Source organism: Mizuhopecten yessoensis, unplaced genomic scaffold (assembly GCF_002113885.1).
Source record: "Mizuhopecten yessoensis strain PY_sf001 unplaced genomic scaffold, ASM211388v2 scaffold11161, whole genome shotgun sequence".
Classification (NCBI taxonomy): domain Eukaryota; kingdom Metazoa; phylum Mollusca; class Bivalvia; order Pectinida; family Pectinidae; genus Mizuhopecten; species Mizuhopecten yessoensis.
In genome coordinates, this window is record NW_018408910.1 from 84,961 (window position 1) to 104,636 (window position 19,676).

A 19,676-nucleotide genomic window follows, 5' to 3' on the forward strand; every position below is an offset into this window, starting at 1 on the left:
ACCCCCACCCCAAAAGAAAATACCACTCCTTTTCGTCATTACAACTCCTTTTCGCTCCTTTTCGTGGTTTACCCCCTACCGTTCTTGACACATGATGTGCACTGATACTTCAGATCAGTGTGTTTATTACCTAGCTGTGGCCTTCCTTTAATTAATTTAATTCTCAATTTATGAGAAATATGATTTCACCAGGGCAACCTCCTTCGCTAGTTTGGCGGCTCAGGAGGACGGTGGAGAGGAACTTCTTCTGGGCGGGGTGGTCAATTATGCCTACCCCGACAGCTGGAATAGGCGCCAGGGCCAGGTGGCTGGTGACCCTAGGGTCAAAATAGCCATTGGCCTATTCCCCCATAATGTGGGGAGGGGATTCCACCTTATGGGGTTCCTGCAGTAGCTGCGGGACTCGGTCTGCACCGCTATAGGGGAGGTAGGGATCGACCTGACCTCCAACTGTAGTCGTGCGGGCCAATGTCCCAACCCTGCTGAATGCAGGAGACAAATCAAACCAGGGATCAGGTCACCACCCTGACCACTGTCCTGCAAGGGGCTGTGGTTGAGGGTGGTGGTCGACCAGTGATATTCCACTGTAAGGATGGGGGCAGTGGCCGGGCAGTACAGGAGGCCCTCGGATGCTTCCGAAGGGTGCCAGGGGTGTCCGCGCTGGCGGTGCATTGACACTGCTTCACTGGGTCCGTGGAGGATATAGAGGCTTGGCGGCAGCTGCTGCTCAACGCCAATGCCAGGGGGTTCTACTCTTTTGAGTAAGAGACCTCCTGGCATACCAATTGTCGCCACCTGTAGTGTGGGGAGGGAATACTTCCCCACCATTTTTAACCCCGAACTCTGTGCGGGTAACTTTTTAGCACATCTGTAGTCCGGTTGCAATGAGGGGAGGTTAAGCACTTCCCCTCTCATCTTCAACCGCCAAGTACGGTGGATAGTCATCCTACATATTTCTACAAATTGGGAGGGCATTCTTCCCTTAATCGCCTTACTGACACCCCGGGTCTCAATATTTACACCATAGCCGATATTGGGCCCTGTCATGGGGAAACTATTTTCATGCTTAGCAAGGCACGGGGGGACTGTGCTTATTTGATAGGATTGTATACATAACTGTGGTGTACGTTCCTTGGGGAGATAAAACCAGCAAGGCTAAAGCTTATTGAGGCCTTATCAAACACTGGCCTCCACCAGTAACCTCATTTCCATGGGGTAGGTAGGACTGTACTCGACAACATATATATTGACATCTTATTGAAGCTATTGTTGTATGTATGGTATGTGATGGGTGAGAGAGACAATGATGTAATGTATGGTCGAAGGGAGATAAGTTTGTTGATTCTTCACACATTATCACAAAGCCAAGCGAGCTAAGACATAACATTATATTTACTACACATGTATTAATACATGTTATGCATTTCACCTATAGTTTATTTTGATTAATGCAAATACATTCGATCGAAATACATACATGTATGAAACTGAACTTTTCAATGTGGTTGATTGCAAGAGTTAAACCTCCCGTCAACAGCTAATGGTTTTTAAGGACGTGCCTGCATGCGTGTTGTGTATGCGTGCATGGGTGTTTATGTGTTGAAGACAGGGTATGTTGGCGTAATTGCCTCCTTGTGATAGCGCAAATCTGATACACTTTATAGTGCTATCTCACTGCAATACCATGTCGAAGGCACGCAGCACAGAATTCGCCCATTCACATTATATTGACACCGGGTGAATCAGATGTTGCCTTTACCCTAAATGTTGAACGTTTAGCAGGGAATAAAAACTTCCGGCCTTGGGACAGAACCTATTGCCTTCCTCACCTTGGCGAACGTTCTACAGTAAAGCCAAAAATGAGGTGTTGCCAAGCATAGAGCTAGGAACAAAGGGTAGACAGAAGTAGAGCTATATATAAAGATCCCAACTATTACAATGGTCGCATCAGATTTATTTTTGTTCAGTACACATACACATGAACACGTCCTTACATGACCTTAGCTGTTAATAGGACGTTCAACAAAATAAAACCAAACCGGAACCCCAATTACAGGACACAATAGCAAACCCCCAATTATGCAGGGGATTACCACATAAGTCGCCTCTTACGAAACATGCAGCTGGTAACAGCAGGTGTTTTCTTCTCCCGATCCCCGACCTGCATGGGTGTTTCAGAATCATAACAGATATATCTACATTACATAAGATTAAACAATTTGATCTAACTACTAAAGTGATGTTGATGTGTGTATTATTCACATCAACATTTACGAAACGTCACCAAGCGAGCTTTAAGCCCCCATTAAATACATATCAACCCTTTGATATAAATTAATGTCCAATCTGTTCGATCAAGACGTTAAGAGTGTGCGCGTATGTTATGGGTAGTCAAAGGGAGATAAATCTCGGTTTTTAGGATCGTCTCTTCCTGGAGACTCATTTATTTGCAATGCATCCTAAAGTGGGTCCATGTGTAACAAATAGAGCCAACCAGAGGGAGGACGTTGTTCTCTCGTGACTGTACAAAGACCATACCTTCATCATACACGGCAAATTGTATAATGTTCCAATTATGAGAAGTCTGTTTGATATTATTTCTCTGCCATTGGTATTTGATTTCTTAAATTCAATTCATCTTTACAATCAAATATGATTTTTTTTTTCAATGACCATTTCGATTGTTATTTAGTGTTAGTTTGTGTATTATTTGTGAACGTGCATTTTTTGCTTTATTGTTTGGGCCTAAATGACTTGAATTCTCGATGAGGCCATAAAAAACAAAAGAAAATTATTTTCATGGATCACATTTGGTATAACACATTATAACCATAACCATGCGATCGTAAGGAAGCTTAAATTACCTTAACTTTTACTAAGGCGCTTTACCCAATGACGCCAAGCCAACAACGCTAGATTTATTGGTTATGCATGTAGGAACGATATGATATGTATTGTTTCACAATTGTTATATAGAAAAAACGATCGGTATAAGTTTTATACTGTACTTGATTCAGATTGCTGTGAATATTTTCGTGTTCCCAAAGTTTCATGGTTTGCCGACAAACGATCGTTTCGTTGGTACATTGATACATAAATTCGTGGATTACGAGGACCCAATCATATGGTGAATTGCTTCATGTAAAACTACTTTGTGACCCTATGAATTGTTGGATGAAGATTACCCACAAAATCAACGGAATTAAAAACCCACGAAAACGAGTGTATTAACAGTAAAGATAACGTTTTAACATATCGGATTTGGTTTATTTACTCACCATTAATACAATGACATTTACTTTATCATTATTACTGGCTAAACGACTTATCAATGCAGGAGACGGATAAGGCCTAATTTGTAAGTGGTCGACATAAAAGAAACGTAAAGTTAAAAGACAAACGTCTTCTTGAATATAAAAAAGTGTCTATAAATGGTGACTGTTTTGGAAAAAGATCCACAGCTTTTAGTTTAAAATTGTAAAGTCAGTCGTTGTTTCGAAAAGAGATTTCAGTCATGTAACGATATTATGTTTTTTTTTTCTGGAGTTGGCTGAATAGTTTTTTTTATTGTAAATGGTTGGTGACATGCTAAGTATTGTGGCTGGTGTTCACGTTTGGACAACCTCGTCTCGGCGCCTTTCTCTGTAACCAGGTTTAATAGAGGTGTAGTTTGTTGTCTACTCATGCCCTAATTATTTTATTTAAACGAGAAAAAAAAACAACGACAGAAATAAGTTAGCAACGGGTTAATGGAACATATGTCAAGAGAGAAACTTTAAAGACTCGGTGTTTCACAGATGCTGGGAAACTGTTCTACAAGTTATCTCCCTTATACCAGAATATTGCATTACGTATTTTGAGCTTGAAAATCCCAGACTGTCGACTTGGTTTTTGCGCATAAATAGTTTCAATGTGAAAGTTATATCACTGGTCAAGTGCATCTTTTATAATTGAAGAGACATCTGTCGACAATTTCATAACAAGGGTTTTTCGGAGACTTACGATGGCTTCATGGTGAATGCATTACATTAAATGAATGTATTTACCAATTGTGTATTCGGGGTTAAACACTCTCACTACAACAAAGGTCAAATGAAGATAGGTGTTCAAAAGAAACACACTGAAAAGATAAAGGACGGAGGTGAGAACCGATATAGTGACAGATATAAATCGAAAGTGTTGCAATGAGGACAACATAGATTAATTCTGGTTTCTTCAATGTCTGTCTGCTTAGCAGCATTGTCCTCTAAACAGAAGAAAATGCCCGAATCTGCATGGTCCGTTCACTAGTCGCCTCTTATATACGATGATACAATGGGATACTGCAGGATACTGTTCTTTCCCTGGAATCGCACGAGTTACAAAATTCATTATCGCAACATGTATTTGATCAAAAAATGACCCCGGGTCACACGAGATCTAAGAATTAATCCCTGGTCACACGGGAACTACCAATAATCCTGGGTCACACGAGATCTAACAATAATCACGGGTCACACGAGATCTAATAATAATCCTGGGTCTCACGAGATACAACAATAATCCTGTGTTTCACGAGATTTAACAATAGTTCCGGGTCACAAGAGATCTAACAATAATCGCTGGTCATACGAGATCTACCAATAATCCCGGTCACACGAGATCTAACAATAATCCTGGCTCACACAAGATCTAACAGTTATTCCGGGTCACACGAGATATAACAGTTATTCCGGGTCGCACAAAATCTAACAATGATCCTCGGTCAGACGAGATCTAAAAATAAAAATGTGTCACACGAGATCTTACAATAATCCTGGGTCACACGATATCTAACAGTTATCCCAGGTCACACGAGATCTAAAAATAATAATGTGTCACACGATATCTAACAGTTATCCCAGGTCACACGATATCTACCAGTTATCCCAGGTCACACGAGATCTAACAATAATCCCTGGTCATACGAGATCTAACAGTTATCCCGGGTTACACGAGATCTAACAGTAATTCCGGGTCACAAGAGATGTTACAATAATCCCGGGTCACACGAGATTTTCCAATAATTTCAGGTCACACGAGATCTAACAGTAATTCCGGGTCATACGAGTTCTAACAATAAACCTCAGTCACACGAGATCTAACAATAATCATTGGTCACACGAGATCTAACAATTATCCTGGGTCACACGAGATCTAACAATAATCCTGGGTCACACGAGTTCTAACCATTATCCTGGGTCACACGAGATCTAACAATTATCCTGGGTCACACGAGATCTAATAGTTATCTGTGGTTACACGAAAGTTAACAGTGTAACGAATTAAGAACCCGACCTTGCTAATATTTAGGCCAACAAGAATGATTAATATATGTTGAAATGACTTGTATGATAATTGTTGTAAAGCATATACACAGTTTATCTTTATGTTTAAAGTCATAGGACGCTTATTACTTTATTACGCTAATTCTTGATATTAGCCACCTCTCAGCTGTAGGATAGAGAAAATTACAAAAAATGTATATTGTTCTTGTTGAATCATAATAATGAGCGACCAAATTACCTTGAAACAGTCTGCACTTGATCTTGACCATTGAGGTACAACCACACACACGCACACACTTACAGCTCTCTTGTTTTAGTGGGTCGTTTCTGTTTATACTTAATGGAAGGAATTGTTATAAAGGGGATATATTTCGCGTCGAACGACCGACTTCCTTCATGTAGATTCGAGATCAAGGATGGCTGTCTGTCCCTCTGATTAGATTATGTGAATTTTGCGATGCTTTATATGGAATTGCATTGCTGGGTTAGATTGGATGACATAGACATCGTACATGTTACAGTTAGAAGTTTTTGAGACTAGATAAGTGCTGATACTATTTCTGACGGTATTTTATACAATTTCGTTTTCATTGTCGTGACTTATTAAGCTATGCAAGATATGTATCATTTTTAACGTTTTATTAGGAAGCGGGGGATATCAGTTCTCCATTTAACTGCATGTTTATAGTCCTGATTAAAGACTTGTCTACTTGGTCTCGGATCGCTGGTGGTACAATGTAACCATATTCCGAATGCTCTGCTGATATTTGTGTAGGGTTAAGATCCAGCCGTCTAGTTTATGCTATCATGTCTGGTACTGTTAAATGTATATATTGAATTTGACCTCTGATTATATCCTTATATGTTGGTGATGTAGTGTGCTTTGTTTTTTCGTTGACGACGTGCTGTATTTTATCTTTTGTTGACAACTTGGTATGATTCAACATTGTGTGTTGACGATGTGATACACTTTTTCCTGATGTATTGACAATGTGATACTTATTATATCTTGATATGTAGATGCTGTGGCATATTTTGACTTTGTGTAATTGCGATGTTGTATATTTTGTTCTTGTCTTTTTGACGTTGTTGTATAGTTTACCATTGTCTGTTAGAGCTGTTGCAAATTTTGCTTCGCGTGTGGAGACTTTGTTGTCTATTATATCTTTGCTTGTTGACGATATTGTATACACTGTACGTTGAGGATGTTATATATTTAACCTTATTTGTTGACGATATTGTATATTCTATCCACATAAAATGACGATGTTATATATTTAAACCTTGTTTGTTGACGATATTGTATAATCTATCCACGTATGATGAGGATATTATATATTGTAACCTTGTTTGTTGACGATATTGTATATTCTATATACATAAAATGAGGATGTTATATATTTAAACCTTGTTTATTGACGACATTGTATATTCTATCCACATAAAATGACGATGTTATATATTTAAACCTTGTTTGTTGACGATATTGTATATGCTATATACATATGATGAATATGTTATATATTTTAAACTTTTTTGTTGACGATATTGTATATTCTATCCACGTATGATGACGATTTTATATTTTGTAACCTTGTTTGTTGACGATATTGTATATTCTATATACATATGATGAATATGTTATATATTTCAACGTTGTTTGTTGACGATATTGTATATTCTATCCACATATGATGACGATGTTATATATTTTAACCTTGTTTGTTGACGATATTGTATATTCTATATCCATATGATGAATATGTTATATATTTCAACGTTGTTTGTTGACGATATTGTATATTCTATCCACGTATGATGACGATGTTATGTATTTTAACCTTGTTTGTTGACGATATTGTATATTCTATCCACATATGTTGAGGTGGTTATATTTTTAAACCTTGTTTGTTGACGATATTGTATATTTTATATACATATGTTGACGATGTTATATATTTAAACCTTGTTTGTTGACGATATTGTATATTCTATCCACGTATGATGACGATGTTATGTATTTTACCCTTGTTTGTTGACGATATTGTATATTCTATCCACATATGTTGAGGATGTTATATATTTAAACCTTGTTTGTTGACGATATCGTATATTCTATCTACATATGTTGAGGATGTTATATATTTAAACCTTGTTTGTTGACGATATCGTATATTCTATCCACGTATGATGACGATGTTATGTATTTTACCCTTGTTTGTTGACGATATTGTATATTCTATCTACATATGTTGAGGATTTTATATATTTAAACCTTGTTTGTTGACGATATTGTATATTCTATATACATATGTTGACGATGTTATATATTTAAACCTTGTTTGTTTACGATATTGTATAATCTATCCACGTATGATGACGATGTTATATATTTTAACCTTGTTTGTTGACGATATTGTATAGTCTATAAACATATGATGACGATGTTATATATTTTAACCTTTCTTGATGACGATGTTATATATAATCTATCCACGTATGATGATGTTGTTATATATTTTAACCTTGTTTGTTGACGATATTGTATAATCTATCCATGTATGATGACGATGTTATATATTTAACCTTGTTTGCTGACGATATTGTATAATCTATCCACGTATGATGATGTTGTTATATATTTTAACCTTGTTTGTCGACGATATTGTATAATCTATCCACGCATGATGACGATGTTATATATTTAACCTTGTTTGCTGACGATTTTGTATAATCTATCCACGTATGATGACGATGTTATATATTTTAACCTTTCTTGATGACGATGTTATATATAATCTATCCACGTATACGGGTTTGGAGCCATGTGCGACTCAGCTGATGTCCAACTGGGCGCCACTTGAAGAACGAGCGCAAATGATGGTTCTTATAGAAACAGGTATAGCTAAAACAAAAATATGTTACATTTAATTAAGGTTTCGTTGACAATTATATTTTGATATTTCTACTGACAATAGAAACTGAACGTAACGCACTCACTTGTCATTGCATCTTTGAAATTAGGAAATATATAAAATGGGACAAAAAACAAATTACACTGCATCATACAGCTGTTTGGTCCTTCTAGGACCCATTTGGGATGCTAGAGATCACACATTTGGAAATCTTAAAAAGTTAATTCTACTGTTGAAACAGAGAGGCAGGTGCGTAAAACCCATTCAACGAATCACAAAAACAGTATCAAATTGGTCTTTATGTCAAAATCATCAAAATGTTTTACGCTTGTGGACGGGTTCTTGTCAGCTCAGTTTCTAGTCTGGAAAAACAGTTGTCTGTCGCATAATGTTCCGTCGATCATTCTACTCAATCTTCCAAATTCAGTAACAGACATATTGAAGCCCTTCATTGCTGCATTCTGCAAAATAAACCCCATTTATTATTAGAAACGTTATATACAAATAATAAAATAAACGAATCCATTGCTTTTCATTTACTAAGCTCGGAGCTTTGGAGGAATGGCCAACTATATCCTTGCGGGATTGCTTTGCGCTATACCTATTCTTGGAGGCTGGCCGTTTATTTTCTTCGTGTTTGGTAAGTAGCTGTGAAACGTTTCCTGACCTTTTAAAGAATACTGACATTGTCCACTGCATGTCGATGGTTGTATATCCAAGATAGCTTCAGACGTTTTTCATTTCTTGTTCTAGAATCAAGAAATAAATGATAAGAAACTTGTTTAAGGTGATCAGTTAACTTTTTAAAATATATAGTGTTTATACAAATACATACTATTAAACATGGGAGCTAGTTTGTGGGAACAAAATTTTGGTTCAATTGTGTCAGTATTTGCCACAAATAATGTACGCAAAGGTTGGACATTTCCATCCTACAAGTACAAATAGTAGTGACATATCAGCTTTGTGTATACTATTTTAAGGTAAATATGTTGCATTTCTGGATCTGTAGAAGTCGTTTTCAGAACTGACATTATCTACAAATTAGGATTCAAATCCAATATTATGTGTTTACTACACAGAGGTAACTTTAAGAAACATAACACTGTTTTTGCGGGGTTTTGTTTTACCAGGTGTACTTACAGTGTTGGTACTACTATTGTTGGTTTTTGTTTTACCAGGTGGACTTACAGTGTTTGTACTACTATTGCAGGGTTTGTTTTACCAGGTAAACTTACAGTGTTGGTACTACTATTGTTGGGTTTTGTTTTACCAGGTGTACTAACAGTGTTGGTACTACTATTGTAGGGTTTGTTTTATCAGGTGGACTTACAGTGATGGTACTACTATTGTAGGGTTTGTTTTACAAGATGGACTTACAGTGTTGGTACTACTATTGTTGGGTTTGTTTTACCAAGTGGACTTACAGTGATGGTACTACTATTGTTAGGTTTTGTTTTATCAGGTGGACTGACAGTGATGGTACTACTGTTGTAGGGTTTGTTTTACAAGATGGACTTACAGTGTTGGTACTGCTATTGTAGGGTTTGTTTTACAAGATGGACTTACAGTGTTGGTACTACTATTGTTGGGTTTGTTTTACCAAGTGGACTTACAGTGATGGTACTACTATTGTTGGGTTTTGATTTACCAGGTGGACTTACAGTGATGGTACTACTATTGTTGGGTTTTATTTTACCAAGATGGACTTACAGTGATGGTACTACTATTGTTGGGTTTTGTTTTACCAGGTGGACTTACAGTGATGGTACTACTATTGTTAGGTTTTGTTTTACCAAGTGGACTTACAGTGTTGGTACTACTATTGTAGGGTTTGTTTTACAAGATGGACTTACAGTGTTGGTACTACTATTGTTAGGTTTTGTTTTATCAGGTGGATTTACAGTGATGGTACTACTATTGTAGGGTTTGTTTTACAAGATGGACTTACAGTGTTGGTACTACTATTGTAGGTGTTTTTTTACAAGATGGACTTACAGTGATGGTACTACTATTGTAGGGTTTGTTTTACAAGATGGACTTAAAGTGTTGGTACTACTATTGTTAGGTTTTGTTTTACCAAGTGGACTTACAGTGTTGGTACTACTATTGTTGTGTTTTGTTTTACCAGGTGGACTTACAGCGTTGGTACTACTATTGTTAGGTTTTGTTTTATCAGGTGGACTTACAGTGTTGGTACTACTATTGTGGGGTTTGTTTTACCAGGTGGACTTACAGTGTTGGTACTACTATTGTGGGGTTTTGTTTTACCAGGTGGACTTACAGTGTTGGTACTACTATTGCAGGTTTTGTTTTACCAAGTGGACTTACAGTGTTGGTACTACTATTGTTGGGTTTTGTTTTATCAGGTGAACTTACAGTGTTGGTACTACTATTGTAGGGTTTTGTTTTACTAGGTGGACTTACAGTGTTGGTACTACTATTGTGGGGTTTTGTTTTACCAGGTGGACTTACAGTGTTGGTACTACTATTGTGGGTTTTGTTTTACCAGGTGAACTTATAGTGTTTGTAGTACTATTGTGGGTTTTTGTTTTACCAGGTGAACTTCCGGTGTTGGTAGTACTATTGTGGGTTTTGTTTTACCAGGGGAACTTACAGTGTTGGTAGTACTATTGTGGGTTTTGTTTTACCAGGTGAACTTATAGTGTTGGTAGTACTATTGTGGGTTTTTGTTTTACCAGGTGAACTTACGGTGTTGGTAGTACTATTGTGGGTTTTGTTTTACCAGGTGGACTTACAGCGTTGGTACTACTATTTTGGGTTTTGTTTTACCAGATGGACCTTCAGTGTTGGTACTACTATTGTGGGTTTTGTTTTACTAGGTGGACTTACAGTGTTGGTACTGCTATTTTATTTTTTTACCAGGTGGACTTTATATGATGGCACTGCTGTTGTGGGTTTTGTTTGAACAGGTGAACTTACAGCGTTGGTACTGGTATTGTGGGCTTTTAAGCAGGTGGACTGAATGTGTTAGCACTGCGGTTTTGGTTTTGGTTTTAACAGGTGGTCTGAATTTGTTTGTACTGCTATAGTTTTTGTTTTTAACACAAGGACTGAGTGTGTTGGTACTGATATTGTGTTTTTTTTAACAGGAGGACTGAATGTGTTGGTACTGCTATTGTGGTTTTCTTTAACAGGAGGACTGAATGTGTTGGTACTGATATTTTGGGCTTTGTTGGTTTATGATACTCCAAATATCCACCCAAGGATAACCGCGTCAGAACGAGATTACATTAACTTACACAAGGCTCCAGTTGTACTTGATAAGGTAAATATAACCCAAAAATATATCAATTTTGTGTACAAATGTAAACAAAATTGTTAAGTAAATCATCACAAACATTTATTGAGAAATGATAACCTTGTGTGTGTCGCATTGACTGTAAGTGATAAATAAGCAATCAATTTCGAGAATTTCGAGAATGTCTCTTATAAAATTTAGAATAGCTGCCTTTATGTGTGAAGACCGTTTCAACAATCTTCCTCTCAAAGTGTTTCCACGAACTATTGATGTCAGATGTCACTTTTTAGTTTTGATTGTTATGCTGCCAATTTAAAGGTAAATATAGAAATCGAAACTGGACATACTGTTTACACGCTTTTTCTACATTTTATCTAGTACAACTTAACTTACAGCTTACAACTTACAGTCTTAAACTACCAGGGACATCAACATCATCACTGCCCCAATGTTCATCATATAAAGATCTTAGTTAAGCTGAAAATACGGTCATCAAAGACATAAAAAAAATCCTTCTCTACAATCGGTTTAATGTATATATTGATGATTACTTTCTCTTTTTGATACTGAAGTATAGAAATAAGGAGCAATGCTAAAAGTATCCATTTTTTTTATTAGTACCAACATGTGTGGCGTCTTGTACATGGAAGCAATTACCAATGATAAGTAAAAGGTGGTTACATTAAGTTCTTTTGTTGATTTCTTTTTAAGATGAACATCAAAGAATAGACAGATAAAACAAAACACACTGTATATGCATGAAGAGAATTTCCTAAACTGTTTTGCTCTCCATATTCTATTCGGGCGCCCGACCTACTTTTCTTCTCTTTACTCATACGTGGTTTTCCCCGCATGTTGTTTATTGGATACGAATACAATAGTTTGTTGTACGCATTATTTTGCGAGCCCTATCGACAATAACCATCATATTTGTAATAACTCTTTCATTTTTTGTTTGCTGGTGTGAGCGTCCTTTTTACGGCTACAATCGTTTAGCAGTGTAAGTAAAACTTAATGATACAGGGGCAGGCCCAAAAGCTTAAACACACCGGTGTTATCTTGCACACCACCTACGCCGACATACGTATACGAATATGGCTGATATTTTTACTGGATTGTAAGTTCGTTTGAAAATATATTTCAAGCATTCCTTTCAGATTTCTTACATGTGAAAAGAAGAAAGAAAAACCGCGCAATAAACAAAACAAACTGTCTGAAATATCACATGAAAATACTTGGTAGCAGTTTGGTAGATACAGGTTTTTTCGGTCTATAAACAGCTAAGGTCATTTAAGAAAGTCTAAAACCCGTGTTCAAAAAAGGAAAAGGCTTGCTGTATTCCAATATAAGTGAATCGTAAAAGGCGACTCATGGGGACCCTTGTAAGGGGATATGGTGGAGACCAACATTGAATTGGTGCCCCCTTGCAACACTTGGGATCCTGTTCGTTCTTGTCCTTTTTCTTTCTGCCCTACGTACGTTCACTGTTCAGTAGTGTCTCCCTAGGCACCCGCCATCATATTACACTGGTTCTTGTGAGGACGTGACACATCGATCCGCTGAGACGAGGTTGTCATTGCTCGTATCCAGATTGGTCATTCATACATTACCTATTCTTATTTATTAAAATGTGAAGACCAGCCTCAATGAATAGCATGTCACGAAATATTTACAGTAAAACACTTGTTATTAGACTGCAATTACCTGCAACCAATAAGGGAACAAAAGATATAGTCATATAGCCGGTCCAACGATTCCCTTTTCGAAACATTAATTATGTCAAAAGTTCTAAACTACCTAAAATCGTTGATCTGTTTAAAAGTATAAACCTAGCCATAACCGCTGTTACTTTTCCAGTTCCCGTTTGTCTTTTTATCTTTTCGTTCTGTTGGTGTCATTTCCTTTTATATCTTTATCTGCTTTGTATTGGCCCAAATGCCTCTTTTTGTTGACGGGCCGTTAAGAATCTTATAACAATAAACATTAAACCCCTGACAAACAAACAAACCTGTGTGACTGAACCTATCCAGCGTAACTGTCGGGTTCATTGGATTCGCAGTAAATCTGAAGTTCTTGATAAGTCTAACTAGTCTTTTTCCGCTAATTTGATCTCTCCAAAAGTTTTCTTTATTGTTTCCAACAAATGCAATGCCTCTTTAGTCAACATCTTCATTTATATACATTTTTTTTTATAACTACATAACATGTATTGAGTTTTTTCTTTAGAAATCTATCTAAAATACTAGAAGTTCCAAGATATTTGCTTATCATAATCAAGCACTTGTAAATTATTTCGTTTTGAAAGGCATTGCGTATACCTTGGGTTCAGTTGATGACGTCGAAGGCTGTGTGGGGTTGCGTGCTGGGGTTCCTCACCTATGGAATTCTCTTTATCACCCTTGCCATCTGTCTACCGTTGTATTTCGAACAGGTGTTGGAGCTTGATCCGACAATGGTACGTCAACCGCTATTTACTTCATTGAAAATTTTATCGTCCAGATGTTGCAGTTTTATCGTTACCGTATGACATTTGCGTTGGCATTTATTGTTGTTCACACAGCAAATAAACAAAACGTTTCATATATATTCAAACGTTTTAGGTGCTTTTATTTACCTCATTTGGTAGCATTTGTTTCATGTGACTAACATCAAAAATATGTTGTTGCAATTGATACCTATAACGGGACGTTTTCGCCCAGCCAAACTCTTCCTTAGCTCATGAACTCAATTTTCGCCTAGTGTTTATTTCACTCTTCACATTTCATTACTATTTAAATTATGTCGTATACTGATTTCCGCTGTAATAATAGCTCGCCCTTATCATGGCGGACGACAAAGTCGAAATCTAAACTGCAGCGAAATTCCCCGGTATACAGTAACCATACTACAGTAGTTTACTAACATTGTTATATAATTATATTTCTAGAATGGTCTTGTTTCCTCCCTTCCGTTCATCGGGCGGATATTTGGTTCCATTATGTTCGGTTATCTAGCTGACTGGTTGTACTCGAAGAAATTGATATCCATTACAAATGTGAGGAAGGTGTTTCAGGTAACAGGTACGAAATGTCATGTTTCCTGGGCATATCTAACAGATCAGGACGTGTGATAACATCAACAGAGGTGTTAATCAGCAACAATACGATCAGGAGGGTAAATGGCACAAGTGTATTGAACCTGATGCCGGAAATTGATTTAAAACCTACCCCAACACGTAGAAGGATAGGAAGCAAACCACAAAAATAGTAGTTTATCTTAGGAATTTGCGGCACCCATCCTCAAATGACACTGACTGTTACGAGGACATTAAACCCCAAACAAACAAAACAACAAACATTCAAACAAACCAATCCCTTTTATGGACACATAACATACCATCTCAATGTTCAATACCACACGCTGTAGGTACTTCCTGTTGGCTAACTTCCCGGTGGTCGTGTAATGGGAAAATGTCAATATGGCAAGACGGAAATAGGTGTGCCTCTCTCATACACATACAACATAACATCACCATTTGTTATGCCCCCGACATAAAATTGGGGGCATAACGTGTAGCCAATATCCCTCCCGTCCCGTCGCGTCCTGTTGTGTTCCGTGCCGTCCCGTCGCGTCCTGTTGCGTTCCGTCCCGTCCCGTCCCGTCCCGTCCCGTCGCGTCCTGTTGCGTTCCTTCCCGTCCCGTCCCGTCCCGATTTAATCTAAACACTTGAAAACTATTTATAGAACATCAAACACTTAACTAATTTCACATGGCGGCAGGGGTATTCATGTCTCACAGACATTTTCTAGGTAGAATTTTAACCGATATTATGGAAGTTAGCAATATCATCATTTTCAATTACAAACAATACATATGTCCTAACCTCCCATTAGTCGGTTTGCTAACATGGCAGTATGGGAAATCTGTTTTGCTCTTTAATGCATGCACACCATAAAGCAACTGTAATGTTTCCCCTCTACTCTTCCTATCAACCTTTATATATCCTAGTGCCATTCTATACAACGGCATATTTGTGTTGACTTAAGTAAAGAATGTTGGCTGTGTCAGACAGTGAGATAATGTAGTCTTTAAAATAGTAGCTGTACTTCCTGCCTACAGTATTTTGGGTAATTTCAATAAATGATAAACCTTTTGTCAGTATAAAAAGACTGAATGTAATACTATGCTGGATGCCTTCACCATGGTATTTCAGTGAGGTATCACGATCGCAAGGAAGAAAATCCTCCTCCAGCACACATCCAAGCATACGCATACATTACACACGCGGAGGCAAGTCAAATTAAATATCTCAGCTTTTAAATGTTTTTCTCTGCTAAACAAAAGCAAGCCAAGTACAGCAGAACAAAGAAAAGAAGTTGTCCAATCAAGCGTGTACAGGGCCAAATCTACATCTCTCACGCTTACATTTTACGATTAATGATATATTATGATTGAAAGCGCTACTGTTTATTTTCATCGTGTTGTTTGGCCCTTAATGACTTAAATTGTCGATGGGCTGTAAAGCAATCCCAAAAAATATAACTACATGTGTCTTTCATGCATTTTAACCTTTTTTGTCCTCATATTAAAAAAAGATGTTTTACTTTTAGTGAAGTCTAGTTATAGCGTTGTTTCGCCCTTTACATTTCTGTATGACCCAAACTCTCAATATGCAATGCGTTACACATTGTAGGGGAGCAACAAAACCTCGAAGAATAGTTTAGTTTAGGAGATACACCACACTTACACAGACATAGTATATATATGTTTAAAGCTATTTACCCCCTGGTGTAGGAAATGTCTGTTTACTTATCTCCCGATTGTCGTTTTCCGGAAAAGTATCAATGTCCACAAATGCCAGTACAGACCTATGTAGGGGTGTTAAAATGTTTTTAGAAACTGGCCACCATTATAACAACAGGCACTTACCTTAGATATAGAGTTGTAGGTTTTAAAGTGTAGTATTCTATTTCTATAAGTCAATATTCGAGTCGAATTGATTTAACAACATTTTGCCCTCCGAAGACTCAAGGTTTTCTTCCTATCTTCTACTGAAAAGGTTTTTGAACAGACCAACATGCATCTGTTGTCCCCATAATATCATAGTTTTTCCTTTTTATCTCACAAGCCTGTTCTTTTGTTCTATTTCTATCTATATTTGAAAAAGGGTCTTCTTGTCATCCGTTTGCCCCATTCATATGACCTTGCATTGGCTGTCGGGTGGACGTTCAAACATGATTTATATAAATAGATAACTTGTCTCGGTTAAATCTCTATTGGAATATATCATGTAAAAGGTGTCTTAATTTCTTCATTATTTATTATGTTTACTTAGAAATCACTTGTTTTATGTTCTGAAGGATTGGTCGGTGCTGCACCCTTCCTTATATGGATATCATATCTTGGAAAGGATGACGCAGTTCTAGCAGTGGTCCTACTGGTTGTCTATTGGTTCATTGTAACGGCAATGAACTCCGGCTTTCGAGTAAACTTTGCTGATATCGCCCAAAGGTAATCAGAAATTGACATTTGCAATGATATATCTTTTTATGTTATTTCTATTCTGTTTCCATTTCAAACACTTATAAATTACTAATGGTGTGAGTTGATAATGTCTTGGCCCTGTGTCGGTTTCTGTGAAATAATAGTTCTAACATCAAATATAACTACTCCAAAATATCTGTTCACGAACTGCCTATTAATTTATTAAATCTTGCAGATTTTTGAGAATTAATGATTGTAACTTATCTTTAAATTGGAAGTTAAACATCAGATTCATAGCCTTTTTTGTGTGTGTACAACTTCATAATGAAAGCAGAAATGAATGACAACAAATCGTAAGGTATTATTAAGGTGTTTTATCATAAAAAGAAAAGATGACCAATTGAAATTGAGTTGCATTGATCAAACACTGTGGCTCTTCTTGAATAGTAAGTTTAGTATCATATGTTTGAAGAAATGTTAAAAAAACAACCAAATTAACAAACAGTTGGATATGATGTAATCTAAAGATTTTAGTTTTTTTGTAAAATGAACCTTTTATTAACAAAACACTGAAAAAGACAATGTAAATAATGGGACCACATCGTATTTATTAAATGTAACATGCAAATCGAATTATTAGTCAAAAGGGTAAATGTCTGTTTTTGACTCATACGGGTAATTTTATCCCCGCCTGGATATTTCGACCGTGAACGCTGCGTGTAAGACTTCATAATATGTACTACGTACTTGTATGTATACTGGGTATGATGGGTTTGGTCATTGCAGATTCGCCGGGCTGTTAAATGGAATATGCATGTGTCTGAACGGTTTTATATCAATATTTGTCCCCATTTTGATAACAGCGGTCACACCAAACGTGAGTATATATTTCAAAACTAGTTTTGTTTTCGTCAAGTTTATGCATAGTGGATAACTTTCGCTGGAAACATGCAAGTTTTATTATTATGATGGAAGTTGCAACTATGTTCCCTTCATATGAGCTATTCCCTAAATATTTCGACCACGACTATGACCTTCCTCAGAAGGACTGAGACTCGCCAGATTTAATTACGAAAGACCTCCTGAGAGTCATAGACATTTGATAGTCGATAACCTGTACTGTCAGAATTGGCAGTGTTCTTCCATCAAGAATCCTGGCCCCGAGGTCATGACATGATTTAAAGCCTAAAGTTTTGACTTGACAAATCACAGATAGCGTCAGGAAAAATGACGTCATATTTGATTGGCTTAGCAAAAACTTAAGTCGTATATTGTTACGTGATCCCGAGTTCTGGTCTTGGCAAATATTGTGCAAGAAAACAATTATTACGGCTTTTGCGTCAATTGTATTTTGTTTTCATTTGCAATTAAAACAAACAAATAAATAAATAAAAAACAAATGTTAATGTCCATAAAATCAACTCTAGTCTGGCTAATTACAAATATGTTAAGAAAACCGCAAAGGAACCGTTTTCAGTCAATATTTTATGATTGAGTGCGCTAATTTTAAGTTGATAAGTGATATATTCTACAATTTACCGTCTATGATAAGTGATATATTCTATAATGTACCGTCTATGATAAGTGATATATTCTATAATGTACCGTCTATGAAAAGTGATATATTCTATAATTACCGTCTATGATAAGTGATATGTCTATGATAAGTGATATTTTCTATAATGTACCGTCTATGATAAGTGATATATTCTATAATGTACCATCTATGATAAGTGATATATTCTATAATGTACCGTCTATGAAAAGTTGATTTGATACAGTTCTTGTGCAATAGTACCAGATTATTTATGCTCAATTGATCTGAAGATATTTTTTACTAACAATTTGTTTATTGATGTACTTTTGCATTTTCTTTTTACATTTTTTAGTTCGATGTATTCATTTTTGTTAATTTTTATTTTATTATTGTTGGGTGGTTCTAAATCACATACATTGGCTTCGGTACGTTAATTTTATAATGCCAATGTTTAATATCTCTTCTCTTGAGATCGAGGTGGGCATTTTTCCACTTTTGGATAACCCTGGCAGTGTTTGATCTTTACCTATGTACATTGTACCAACGGAGAACAATAATAATAAAGTGCTCTAGATTGCAAAAACTTGTCATCCAATATATGCGATATTTTTTTTCTTAAACAAAGAAAGTTAGAAACAACAAAAGTAAAAAAAACACCATATCAATTTGGACAAGCAATAAGGGCAGGTAACTCTTGGTGACAAGTAAGTGTGTAGACTCTGTTAGTCGTATCCTGAATATCATTAATAAAGGCAGCTGATATAGTTTCTTCTTTTGCATCCAGAACGCTCTGTTATATTTAGAGACGCTCTAAAGTAACATTTAGTTTTCGTGATATAAAGGATAAATGTAGTTTGAATCTGATTTTTTCCCCACCAGGGTACGGCTGAGGAGTGGCGACTGGTGTTTTATGGATGTGTGGGGGTATCTGTCGTTGGTGCAGTTGTGTTTATTTTGTTAGCCAGTGGGGAGGAGCAGGGATGGGCAAAGGATCCTGCATTTACTAGAAATGTGGAAATTAAAGTCACCGGCAACGACAACGCCGTATTTGAAAACGATTATGGCGTATCGACCAAAGACGAGACAACTCAACATACAAGTAATAAAACAATACATACCTGAACATCAGATGATATTGTTAATGTATTACAAAAGTTTCTTTTCCTGAAGAAACCAAATAAAACATTTACAAA

General features: G+C 36.6%; 1 protein-coding gene across 2 annotated transcripts in view; it reads left to right on the forward strand.

Annotated features, from left to right (window-relative positions):
* The window catches only part of LOC110467109 (sialin-like), a 21,272-nt gene extending 1,608 nt beyond the window's left edge, over positions 1-19,664 (forward strand). Inside the window, exons 1-8 of one of the 2 annotated variants that reach the window (XM_021524031.1) lie at positions 7,796-8,205; positions 8,766-8,861; positions 11,380-11,510; positions 13,789-13,938; positions 14,410-14,542; positions 16,823-16,973; positions 17,733-17,823; positions 19,363-19,664. In XM_021524031.1, coding sequence (XP_021379706.1) covers positions 8,052-8,205; positions 8,766-8,861; positions 11,380-11,510; positions 13,789-13,938; positions 14,410-14,542; positions 16,823-16,973; positions 17,733-17,823; positions 19,363-19,605 — 1,149 coding nt within the window. In that variant the 5' untranslated portion in view covers positions 7,796-8,051 and the 3' untranslated portion in view covers positions 19,606-19,664. Of the gene's footprint in view, positions 1-7,795; positions 8,206-8,765; positions 8,862-11,379; positions 11,511-13,788; positions 13,939-14,409; positions 14,543-16,822; positions 16,974-17,732; positions 17,824-19,362 lie in introns of those variants that run through there. The other variant, XM_021524032.1, reaches the window with a different exon arrangement.
* Positions 19,665-19,676: the final 12 nt, after the last annotated feature.